Below are 13431 nucleotides of genomic sequence, written 5' to 3' on the forward strand. Positions count from 1 at the left end.
TATGTCTTATTAGCATTCTTTGGCAATTATTGTTATTACAAAATTATTTTGCTCTGACAATAAATATACACAGGGGGAAGATGCAAAAGTATTCTTCAATCAGATTAAAAATTTTCTAAAACTACACTTCTCTGAATTTCAGAACACTAAAAAATTGGAAAGCGTTTTAATTGTACAGTATTATTAAAACCTGTGAATTCAAATGCTTGTGATGCACTGCTAGTCAACTGGAAGGAGTTGTTCTGAATATAGTTCCTTCTTAATATCATAGAAATGAGTATTTTCACAAAATAAAGAATTACTTCCAACACAAGAAACTGTCATCCCCACAAAGTTAGTTGATTCTCCAACGGTTAATATCAGGCACTCTTAGGTAATCCTGGATTCTAAATTTCCAAAGGACATGCTACCATAATCCAAATTCTATTCTTTACTCTCCAGTGCAATCTAGATATTAAAAATGCAGAAAATTTTATTTTTCATAGATTATGTGAAAGAACTGATGAATTCATTTGATAGGATAAGTGCATCTCACACTAATATACTCTTCAAACTTTCGATTTTAAAATTTGCAAAACACTTTCATCTGAATTTTCCATTTAATTATTAAAACAATTATATAAGCCAAGTAGAAGCCACCATTCACAATTTCAAAATGAAAACAGTATCTGGGAGTGACTTATACTTGTAATGCTTTTTCTCATTCCAGAGTTCTGGACTCCCTTGTTTTGTATGTTTACGCAACTCAAATTTCTAAAATAGAAATAGCATTATCATAACAAATCTCATTTGAAAATCCTTTTTGATTTCAGCATTTCTGATTTAGATATGATTATCTCAAAATAGCTACTATTCCTTCGTTAACAACTTTAAATTATCAGGAGCCCTGCAACTAGTCTAGAGAATCTATGTTCAATGTCTACTTTTGTTTTTTAAGATCTAATAAGAAAAAGACTTTAGCTGTTTTATAAAAAAAATGGCCTAAATGGTAGATTTAACTCAAAAATAGCCACCAGAATTATATAACCAACCAAATGTATTTCCTTTTCACACTAAGACACGACTCCTCTAATACACAATCTAAAGTGCATACATCAGCAAGACAGAAACAGAAGTCAAAGTAGGTCTTGCTCAGCCATTACCCAGTGCAATTGAATGTTTCTAATTTTATTCATTCTTCAGCTTTCATAACACAATTATAATGCCTCATAAAGCTGACTTTCTGTGACAATTTCTGATATATTTAAAATAATATTTTTTGCCCAATTAAATAGGAATCAATAGTTTCTTTTGAAATAATGCTGGCATAATCTTATTTTCTAAAGTATTTCAAAACAATGAAAATTCCTTTGACATTGTCTCAGACTAAAGTGAAAGACTGATTTGTTGGAAACTGGCAATAAAAAGGCACACATTTCCCTTTGTGATTAGATAACCTTATTTAACATTTCCTTCAGAGATGAGTTTAATTTTGCTTCATTATTTGTAAGAATAAAACATTCCTAGGAATCACTATGTCATTTTCCAATGTATTACACTGTTCTTGTTTATAGACAGATGCACTATATACAAGACCAACTGCAATGACCCGTTCAACAGATAATCACTTGGATAATTAAAGTAACACATGTTCATTAAAAACCATTCTGGTGGTTGAACTAGAATTTCAAGTTTGAACAAGAAGCACATCACAAATTGTGTTTCCAATATTCATGAGCCAATGACACTCACAACTTTAATTCAAACAGCACATGCATGAGCATAAATATTTTGTCTGCAGGCACAATTAAAAGGAAAACTAAGAAACTGACAAGAAACTTCAGATAAATATAAAGTCTGAATATATTTTTTCCTAAATCTGACTGATTCATTTGCTGCTTGATTCCTACAACTGGGAAGAAGTAATTCATATAAATAGTAATAGTGCTTCCAGTATTTTAAAGGGCAGTAACTAAAATAAAAGGCCAAAGTTGAGTTTTCTTTTCAGATTTTCACACTTTAAATTGGTAGAAACATTTAGAATAATAGCTTGAATTTCTATAAAAGTATGTTCAACAATAACGTCTAATTTAAAACTCAAGACAATTCTATGATATTGGGCAGAAAAAATGATTTTGTTCATTCTATCAATGATTAATTTTTATGTGATTCCTGAATTTCCTGACAATATTTCCCATGCTTTTTGACTTAGAAAGACATATCTTTTCACACTTACTTTTGAAAGTGGCCACATTTAGTATGTATTGTATATAAACACTCTTCTTTTTTCTACCACATACTCATGTGCAATGTTTCTCTTTTTGTCTATACCATAAATGTTTCTAATATGAGATTCAAGACGCTCTGTTGTTTTACTTGTCTGTTGTCTTGCTTACTTCTTCTATTGAATTAAAACCTCCTCGAGGGCATAATTTAATTCATTCACTGAGTATTTCTGTGGCTCATTATTTCCCAAACACTATAGAGGAAAGCAGCCTCTCCTGGAGTTCAACTCACCTTTAGAAATTCATACTTCAAGAGAAGTTGTAAAAGTTTGTGCCAGATCCAAAGTTAGTGCCAGATCTATTTGTCTGAGACTAGTTATCTCCATCACAAAGAAGTAATGCTTAAGTTAAAATATGATAGACAATTTAGTGCTGGTGAAGAATTTAAAAAGGTGTATTTGACCAACTAAAGAGGTTAAAACAATGAGTTTGCTAGGCTCAAGTGACAGACTTTCAAAGGGCTTTGATATTGTACTTAAGCCTAATGATAATGAAAAGTTACAGAAATATTTTAGACAGGTGAGTGATATAGTAATGTTTATTATTTAAAAATACCACTGTTGGGTGGCTGAGAAGACAAGAAAGGGTGAATCAGTAATAATATCCAATTATGGGTTTATTCTAGAAATTTAAATGAGAAACAAGTGAAGATTTTTTGAATAAAGGTGATGATGATATGAGGATGAAGTGAAAGTCTGAAAGGATTCAAACCACATTCAAGAAGTAGAATTAGAATTTGCCTATTATTAGTTTTGAAGATTGAAAGAGAAGAAGCCAATGATATTCCTTCAATTTCTGATTTGAGCAATAGATACTAAGAGAAACAGGGAATTGAAGTAAACTGAACATGCTGAGTTTGAAGAGCTCATGAGATGTCCTTATGTAGATGTCAATTAGTCATGTGAATATTGAGGCACCAGTGTGACAATTTTTAAAACTCTGGATATGGGCCGGCGCCGCGGCTCACTAGGCTAATCCTCCGCCTAGCGGCGCCAGCACACCGGGTTCTAGTCCCAGTCGGGGCGCCGGATTCTGTCCCGGTTGCCCCTCTTCCAGGCCAGCTCTCTGCTGTGGCCCGGGAGTGCAGTGGAGGATGGCCCAGGTGCTTGGGCCCTGCACCCCATGGGAGACCAGGAAAAGCACGTGGCTCCTGGCTCCTGCCATCGGATCAGCGCGGCCAGCCGCAGCGCGCCAGCCGCAGCGGCCATTGGAGGGTGAACCAACGGCAAAGGAAGACCTTTCTCTCTGTCTTTCTCTCTCACTGTCCACTCTGCCTGTCAAAAAAAAAAAAATTAAAAAAAAAAACTCTGGATATGAATTTGTTTATTTTCTACACATAGCAGGCAAGGTATAGAAAAACTTGAAAAACAAGAAAACAGATTGCAGCACAAAAGTTTACTGATTCAATCTTAAAATTGAAGGCCAAAACATTTCAAATTGGAGCTTATATTGACATTAAACTGAAATTTCCATGTCTGAAGTACCGGGCTTAGGGCCGGCGCCCTGGCTCACTTGGCTAATCCTCCGCTTGTGGCGCCGGCACCCCGGGTTCCAGTCCCGGTTGTGGCACCGGGTACTAGTCCCGGTTGCTTCTCTTCCAGTCCAGCTCTCTGCTGTGCCTGGAAGGGCAATGGAGGATGGCCCAAGGGCTCGGGTCCCGGCACCTACATGGGAGACCAGGAAGAAGAACCTGGCTCCTGGCTTCAGATCGGCACAGCGCGCCAGTCATGGCAGCCATTAGGGGAGTGAACCAACAGAAGGAAGACGTTTTTCTCTGTATCTCTCTCACTGTCTATAACTCTAATAATTTTTAAAAAAGTACTGGGCTTATATACCTCTGCTACTGGACCTTGATCAATAGCAATTAAAATGAAGTCTCTGGCAGGCGCCACGGCTCAACAGGCTAATCTTCCGCCTGCGGCGCCGGCACCTCGGTTCTAGTCCCGGTCGGGGTGCCGGATTCTGTCCCGGTTGCTCCTCTTCCAGGCCAGCTCTCTGCTGTGGCCAGGGAGTGCAGTGGAGGATGGCCCAAGTGCTTGGGCCCTGCACCCCATTGGAGACCAGGAGAAGCACCTGGCTCCTGGCTTTGGATCAGCGCGGTGCGCAGGCCGCAGCACACCAACCGCAGCCACCATTGGAGGGTGAACCAATGGTAAAGGAAGACCTTTCTCTCTGTCTCTCTCTCTCTCACTGTCCATTCTGCCTGTCAGAAAAAAAATAAATAAATAAAGTCTCTTATCTCTAACACACGCATGCAGGGTCTTCAAAAACTTTGTGGGAAACGTATATTATAAAAATGTATACACAGACTTCAAAAATGTTTGCACCAAAATAAGCTTATCTTTTAACTATATTTTCTCCAAACTTTCTGTAGAAATCTTATATATTGAAAGCTTATATATAGAAATCATATATATGCCTAACATCCTATTATTTTCTTAATTGTCTTCACATAACAACTTTTTATATCCAAATATAATTGATCACATCATACCTTCAAATTTCAGAGTGTCTGTTAAAATACCACATTCAAATAACACTGAAAACAATTCTCTCAAAACAGAAAGTATTCTTTAGAGAATGAATTTGTAACTAACTCATGGGTTTATCGGAGAGGAAAACACAGACAGAAATAATTTTTAAGAATATTAAAATGCATAGTCATCTATTTTTTTTCTAGAACCATATTAGCCAAGCAATTAGCTGATTCTAAAAGAATGTAAATGAGTCCTTTCTAAAAAGACAGTTTTGGTATTTTAGTGTATAGAACCCTGAAGTAATATAACCAATAGAGGACATCTAGTGGTCTTTAGCAGAATTAATATTTGCCTGTAGCAAACACCAAGCAATTCACACAGGTGTAAGAATATTGGTGCTGGCACAAGTACTAATATGAGAAAGATGTCATCATGAATACTACATTTATAAATACTATAGACACATATCAAGTTAAGTCCTCCAAATAATTTCCATACACCTCATTTCATTTCTACTTTATAACTGTTCTATTGTTTGTAGGCATAAATAAGTCACTTTATGTGATTCTCCCTAAATTAGATAGAAAATAAAGACACAGTTGGAATAAACACCCACACACTTTTAGTGTAAGAGTCATTCCACACCACCAGAAACATCAAAGTTTCCAAAATAACTGACATTTAAATTATGAAACACTTCAAAATAGACTTCGTGGAAAGCTTTATCATATTTTATAAATCGAAACAAACATTTCAAGAGTAAGAGTACTTGGTAAACATAAACCATATATCCTGCTTGACACTAACTGTACACAAAGAAAAATGTAAACAAGTGCTAAGTCTCTCCTTTTACTGGTCTTACAGCTCTATCCATAGTAACTTACAATCCCATTCACTTGGCACCACTCTAAAATATAAATCTACCAACATGTTTCAGTAACACTTTCTTGAAGAAGCCTATCATTAGCACAAATTCTGTAATACAGTGACAAAATCACCCTGGATGTGGACACCTACTGTGTTAGGCTGCTACCACCTCTTGTCTCATTGAGATACACTCCTCTGCCTGGCCCATTTATTATCTTGAAACTTCAGACTGCAGCTTTAAAACTCAGTTCAAGTATCTTTGAAGATTTCTTCTCATGCAAAATAAACTGCATTGTTCACTCCCACTTTTACATATGCTCAAGTTTTTCTTTCCTACAAAACTTACAGACGCTTTGTGTTATTATATGCAGCATCTGCACAGAGACTACTCAATGAGTGTTTGAGAGTGAAGAATAAATATTCCCTAATAATTAGTGAATGGATTTTTAAAATATTTATTTGTTTATTTGAAAGGCAGAGTTATGGAAAGGCAGAGACAAAGAGAGCAGAGAGAGAGAAAGAGAGAGAGACAGATCTACCAATCTTCCATCCATAGGTTGCTGAGCTGATTAGAAGCAAGGAGCCAGGAGCTGCTTCTGGGTCTCCCATGTGAGCGCAGGGGCCCAGGGACTTGAGCCATCCTCCGCAAATTTCCCAGGCCCATTAGTAGCGAGCTGTACCGGAAGTGTAGCACCCAGAACTGGCACCCATATGGGATGCCGTCTCTGCAGGCAGCAGCTTTACCCGCTATGCCATAGCGCAAACCCCAGCTGACGGATTTTGAATACAGAGAACTGCCAGGACTGTCATGTAGTTAGTAGATAGGCATGCTCTGATTATAAGCCTATATTAGGATACAAGGAAATTCAATACCAAAATTTGACATTAATTCTTTCCTAGAGATGTTTATGCCCAGTAAAATGAAAGGAAAATGCATGCTACTAAGCATCATAAACAAATGTATGCCAAGTAGACAAAATTTTTCAGTATACAGATTTTTGACTATTATAGCAAAGTCAACCAATGTAGCATATTTCATGGAGATAAGTTTGAGTCTGATTTTTAAAGGAATGATAGAAAAAAATGAGTTTCCAAATCTGAGGTACAGCACAGGCCAAATTACAGAGCATAAAGAATAATTCTCTGCAAGAAGCAACATAAAATTAAAAAACAGAAATGAACTGTTGGGTGCAAATATGAAGTGACAATTGTGAAACCGGGGAAGAGTGTGCTGGAGAGCCTTGAAGGCACAGAAAAGAAACATAGATTTGATGTGATAGGCACTAGGAAGCCACTCTAAGTTCTAACACAGGTCAGACTTAGAAAAACACTGATGTCGCCTATGGCAAGTCTTAGAATTCTATGTGCTTTCCTAAAAAGGAAAGTGGTTAGAATATGTATTGATAATTATAGATAATTCATAGCATGAATTAGCCTCTACTGTAAACCAATTAGAATGTTATAATTAACCAAAGAGAGAAACTGAACTCTGCAGCAGTTCCCCCATGGAAAACATTTCCTTATTAAAGCTTTGTTGTTAAACATAATTTGGGTACACGTATCTATCCCTCAGTCAATACAAAACTCAAATATTAATTGCTAGAAGAGCATTGTAGATTCCACACACATTTTTCATCTAAAATTGCTACAGACACAAGAAGATCAAGCCACAAGCCCTCTTTCCTGTATTTAGTTAATTGTTATCTGTTTAAAATCTACACAAGGGAAGTCAGAGATACAGGAAATGAGAAATAATGTTTATGTACTGCAAAGCTATAGTTATTAAATATGATTTCCTGCAATTTTCTAACCTTATCCATGAAGAATTTATACTTTATTTATGGCACTGAAACCTACAAATAATCATAACAGAGTGTTTTTTTTAATTAACATTTCCTAAATCCCAAAAGTTTCAAGGGTCATCTCCCTTTGATAAAATGATTTAGATCAGCAGCTGTGGCATCTGAGGTTCCTAGAATTCTTCACTCTTACAAACCAAATAATCTCCCATTTACTAAGCTCTTTAATCTACTCTTAATCTCTTCAGTGGCTTGTGATTCTCACAAATTGTTAATAATATTCCATTTAATTTCCGGTGATTTCCTCACCATATGTCTCTTTTAGGAGGATCATACAGAATTGGTTTCCTTGTGATAGGTTACAAAATAGCAGTCTGGCTTAGATCACCAGCTACTTGATATACAACAACAACATTAAATTAAGCGAATTTTTTTCACCAAAATACAATAGTGCGAAAGATCCACCTCAATTTTCTGAAAATTACTGGAAAACATTATTCTGATCTTATTTATCCAAACTGTTGCTGACTTTCATCTTACCTGGTTTTATATATATATATATATATATGTATATATATACATATATACATATATATATAAAATTTTAGTGCAGTGTGAGATAACTCTGTTTTTGCATCATAAAGCCATTGATCTTATAGTAGGCTCATGAAAACAACCTCTCTCCTATCTTCTTAACAAAAATAATTTAGATAGTGTTGTTCAAATCAGTTGCTTCCTCTTGTATTTGCAATTATACTTACCTTTAGAAATGATACAAAGGCTAAATTTTAAATTTTCTGTATTTCATTAATAGTATTTTCCCAATTTATCTGGCTTCAGGACTTTTTATTTTTCAGTTGAACTAATTCATACCACTCCCTCCCCCTCCTCCACCAAAAATCTATTGTTGAGGATGGACGAAGATGGAAGCAGTTTCCTGTAGAAGGCAGCCACTTTCCTTGGGAATGATTCATTTAGAACACTGGCAGCTTCCAGACTTCACACATTACTTCCCCAAATTTGCTGAATTTAGCACTAGCCAGCTTGGTACTAAAACACTCAGAACTCAAAGACATGTGGGTGAACTCACATCTTCCTTTGCAGTTTTATTCCAAAAGCTCACTGAGCTACTTCTGATTTATTTGTTGTATTTCTACTTGTAAACACATCCTAGTGGCATTTATAAAAGTCAGGAAGATTTGCCAGTTTGGGAATCATTCAAGTTTCTTTGTGATTAAGGTTTGAATCATGTACATGGAATAATGAATTTGTATTATTTTCTGGAATATGCTTTTATTTCTTCCCTGTTTAACAGTATCATCAATATACATTAAATATCCATGTTACATGATATTATATATGTGTATCATATAATCAAGAAACCATTTCTCACCTAAATGAGATTGTGGTTCATTTATACCCAAGATCTTTTATTTATGACAAATATCTTGCCAACTCACAACTCTCTCCTGAATGTGCATGGATACCAAATGTCTGTGAGTGCATATTAAATTACATTTTACATTAAGGATACCAGTGAGTTGATGCTCCTGAATTATATTATAGCATCTGCAAAACACCATCATTTTGCACAGATCTAGGTGCCCATGACCACTGCCAGGAACCAAAGGACATTAGTGTTAAAAGAGTGTCCTCTTCTAGGACTGCATGCCCTGCCATTTTATCTGATAGGATGCCATCTGTTCATCCTGCTGCCATTCTCTAGGGGAACTGGGTTAAAACTACAAGACATTAAAAATAGTCACATTGCCTACTGTATTTTTAATTGACTGGTATTTATATCAGTGTCTTTTCTCTTGCAGGCTATTTAAAGTATTTTTGTGGCCTTATTTTAAGAGTTAACTTTGATTCTTTTTACATGGACCACAGTCTGAGATAAGAGAGTTTTCTACAATTTTTTGCATAACCTCTAAAATGGCAGAGTATAAAGATACTTATAGCAAAAAGACAACATGTTATAGAGAAAACCTATAGAGTTTTATAGTTAACAACATGGGCTCTAGAGCCATCTCACAGTAGCTGGAATCACAGATTGATCTCTTAAGAACTGTGGGAATCAGAGCCAGGTACCTTAATGTATTTAATTGTCTTCATATGCAAAATGTGAAACAATTTTGTTTAATTGGGTTGTTAGTAACATTCAGTGAGAAAATCCATATAAAGGATCAAATCTTTTACTTTACAAATAATAAGCTATCACTAACACTATCTGTTATTATCCAGAATCATGTTGGTTTGATATTAATCTAAAATTAGTTAAAAAAAAAGTTTTGAGATCCCAATATTTATTCTGTTAGATGGGATTTGCAAAAATTTAATCCAGCTTTGCAAATCTACTTCATTTGGTTTTAAATATATTCTGCATCCATATTTTAAGAAGAATCCATTTTTATGCTTCTTCATCAGTGTTTTGTTATTGCATGTCACTGCCTGAAATGCTGTGAACCAAGTGCAACTGACAAGCACACACAAAAACACTGCTCAAGTCTCACAGGAGGAAAACAATTTTCATTTTTTAACTTATTTAAAAGCATAATTCATCTTAAAAATGCCAAAAAGCATATCTGCAGAGAAGAAAGCAACAATCCATAGCCAGTATATTGCTTTCATAAGTGCTGGCATAGGCATTCTGGAGTATATGTGACTCTCATTTTTATGAAGACAATAAAACACAGGTTATAATTAATACAAAAAGATAAACAGAAAGAAAAGAAAGTCTAAGAGGTTAGTATAGTACACCTTATTAAGATCTTTTGAAATCCCAATTAGCTGAACCCTTTCAAGATCCACTTACCGCCTAAGGACTACAGATGCCCTGTTCAACAAAATATGGGCTAGATTGGCCAGATTCACCCCACTCTTCACTTGACTATTTGTGTAATAATTCCCTTCCTGCGTGTGATGCTTTTAATTATTATGAAATGAACTGATAGAAAGTATAGTAATTAACTACTACAGGCAAGGTATAGCAATGGGCCAAAGACTATACTAAATAAAATACAAATCTTTACATACCCAACACAGAAACACTCAAAGAAACCATGTTTTATTCCAACATAAATTCACTGAAATTTCAATTTTAGAAGAAACATTACCATACTAACTCATAATGGTGCACTAGATTAGCAATCAGACCCTACACATTTTTGCCAATGATGGCATTTTATGTATTCATCTTAGTTAAGAAAAAAAAAAAGAAAAGAAAAGAAATCCCAAGGTGGAAGAGAGGTTGTATTGATTAGGATCTAAAAATGTGTTTTTTAAAGTGATTTGTTCAAAATGTGCCAAATAGGCATAAAACAATTGTTTTATAACTACTGATTTTTTTCAGCTGATTCAAATCCAGTATTGATCAAGTCTTCTGAATATACAAATGTATCATTTACTTACAAGAAACAGCAGTCAAAGAAATTTTTCTTCTTAAATCTCATATAACTCATCACACACAGCATAGTTCACTTTAAAACAGTCATAATGAATAATCATATACTGGCATTAAAAAAAGGAAAAGATGTGTCTTACCTCTTCCCACTGATGTATGTATCTAATTAATCTTGAAAGTCGTAATAAACGCAAGAGACTGAGAATTTTTGTAAACCTCACAATGCGAAGTGCCCTGGCTGTCTTGTAAACTTCTGAATCCATTCCTTTTTCTACAATAAGAAAGATATAATCCACTGGGATTGATGAGATGAAGTCAACCACAAACCAGCTTTTTAAATAATTCATCTTGATTACTTTAGGGTCCAGGATGATTTCAGAACTGTCTTCATTGACAGTCCCAGTCCTAAAATTCATGATCAAGTCCAATAGAAAAACTGTATCTGATGCCACATTGAAAATAATCCATGGTGTTGTTGTCTGTTCTGTAAAGAATGTGATTCCAACTGGTATGATGACTAGATTTCCAACCATCATTATAAGCATTATTAAATCCCAATAAAACCTACAACAAAGAAAAATCAGATTTTAAGATGTAGAAAATAACCAGCCCATTCCGCCCCCCCCAGTAAAAAACTATTACTCATTCACTGTTAAATATATGAGAGTTAAGAAATGGTTGTGTCATTAGTTATGCACTTAGATCTAACTAATCTGATAACTAACATGGTCCTTAAGAAGATATTAAGATTAGAAAATTCTAAAAAATTACTTGATACAATACATCACAGAAATGAAACTCAAAAACACTCATACCCTCATTTATCTACTAAAGGGGTATTAAGCAACCTCATGTAGAGTTGATACAAAGAAGAAATATAAGTCTAGAAGCACTACCTTTAAAAACAAAAGCAAAAAAAAATCTGCCTTTGGGAAGACTCTTTAAAGGTATTTATCATCCAAGTTTAAATAGTAAATAAACAGAGTATTTTAAGAGTTTTGATACTACCAATTTATCTACAGATTAAGTTAACCATTAAATCTAGAATAGTCTGTAACTCAAAAGATTTATCTTTTTTTTTTCTGTTGTTTGAAATAAGAAAACTAATTTTGGCCTAATACTAACCACAATTGAACAGATACTAACTAGTCAATACTTCAAACTAGAATCTGCCTAAAAATAAAAATTATCACCATTTTGTTGAGTAACTACTTTAAATACATTACAAATATTTCCAATATGTAATTAAAATTTGATTTAATATCAAGTCTACATATGATTGCTGTGTTTTGAAAATCCTTATCATGACTCATTAAAACTGAAAGGAAATTAGAAACTTTCTCTAAGTTTGTGTAACTTAACTAAATTTATCAGAAATAACTATTATTTTCTTCAGATTTCTTTCAAAGTCTATTTATACTTAGGTAAACTGATTAACACACTATTTATAGTTCTTACAACATATATTTATAAAAAGGAAAAAAAGCAGTCAACTAGCACAGTTGTTCAATCATGAAATAGATTCCAGAATTACGAGTTACTGTATCATAGGCATAGGTATCATCTTCTGGCACTTTTGCTTGTAATTAATATAAATTTTTGTGATTCAAATATCTGTTAATCCAGATATTTTGTTTTGTGTTAATTCTCCTGCTTAGATCATTTGAGCTATATTTTGATAAGATATATATATATAAAACATTCAAAGTTATTATCATGCCTAATGATGATTGACTTCTATGATAAAAGTAGCAGTAAAAGAAGGAACAAAAATACGCCCTCTCCCACCTTGTCTCCATCTCCAAGACCACGTAAAAGAAGACAAATGTTGGTCATTTTGAAAATATCATCCATATGTCTGTCAAAACTTACCTGTATATTTGTAAACAAGAATACAAATACCCATATCAGTCATATACCATGAACTAGCAATTTAAATAAAACATGTCTTCTATTTTTTCTCCTCATCAAATGGACACACAAAATGTTTCATTCAATACACTAAGGGCAGAGGAGATGAAATATTTTAACAGCTACTTCAGAAAGACAAAAAATCACTGAACTCTAAAAAGGAAATCGTATGTATCCTGATGATATTTCATTTCTGAACACTCTTATTAGAGTCCTGTGTGCTTCTTTCTCTGCCCTCTCCTTGAAGCCAGCTATGTCCTTGGGTGTCATACACAGCCCTTTCATTCTGTATTCTACACATGCCCTTTGGAAAATATCTTACATTCATCCATATCTTTAAAAGTCAATTTGTAACTGATGATTCTAATCTCAAGTTCATTCTTGGCTTCTAAAGCTCCAGATCCTCATAATTAGCTGCTTATTAAAATTATCCCTCTGCATATCTCACACTCATCCCACACATAGTGCCTAAATTTGAACTCATAATCTCCGCTCCTACATCTATTCCTCATATGTTCCCTATCTCAGGGCACAGAACAACTGTATATGTCATTTGCAAGCCAGAAGCCTTGCTGTTATCTTATGTAACTCATGGTCATACCTCTACCCAATCTCCTATCCATAAATCACCAAGGTTGTTTGGTCCTAAGCATGCATTGTATTCATCAATGTGCCTCTTATGAGTCCCACTACAGCTTTCCTCATTCAAA

General features: G+C 34.6%; 1 protein-coding gene across 3 annotated transcripts in view; it reads right to left on the reverse strand.

Moving 5' to 3' along the window:
* HCN1 (hyperpolarization activated cyclic nucleotide gated potassium channel 1) overlaps positions 1-13431 on the reverse strand; it is a 423356-nt gene that overhangs the window by 354563 nt on the left and 55362 nt on the right. For all 3 annotated transcript variants that reach the window (XM_051853385.3, XM_008262038.5, NM_001082063.1), the window contains 1 exon segment: positions 10951-11374. In XM_051853385.3, the coding sequence (XP_051709345.1) occupies positions 10951-11374 (424 nt within the window).

This window comes from Oryctolagus cuniculus, chromosome 14 (assembly GCF_051225735.1).
Source record: "Oryctolagus cuniculus isolate XC-2025 breed Fujian yellow rabbit chromosome 14, ASM5122573v1, whole genome shotgun sequence".
Lineage (NCBI taxonomy): Eukaryota > Metazoa > Chordata > Mammalia > Lagomorpha > Leporidae > Oryctolagus > Oryctolagus cuniculus.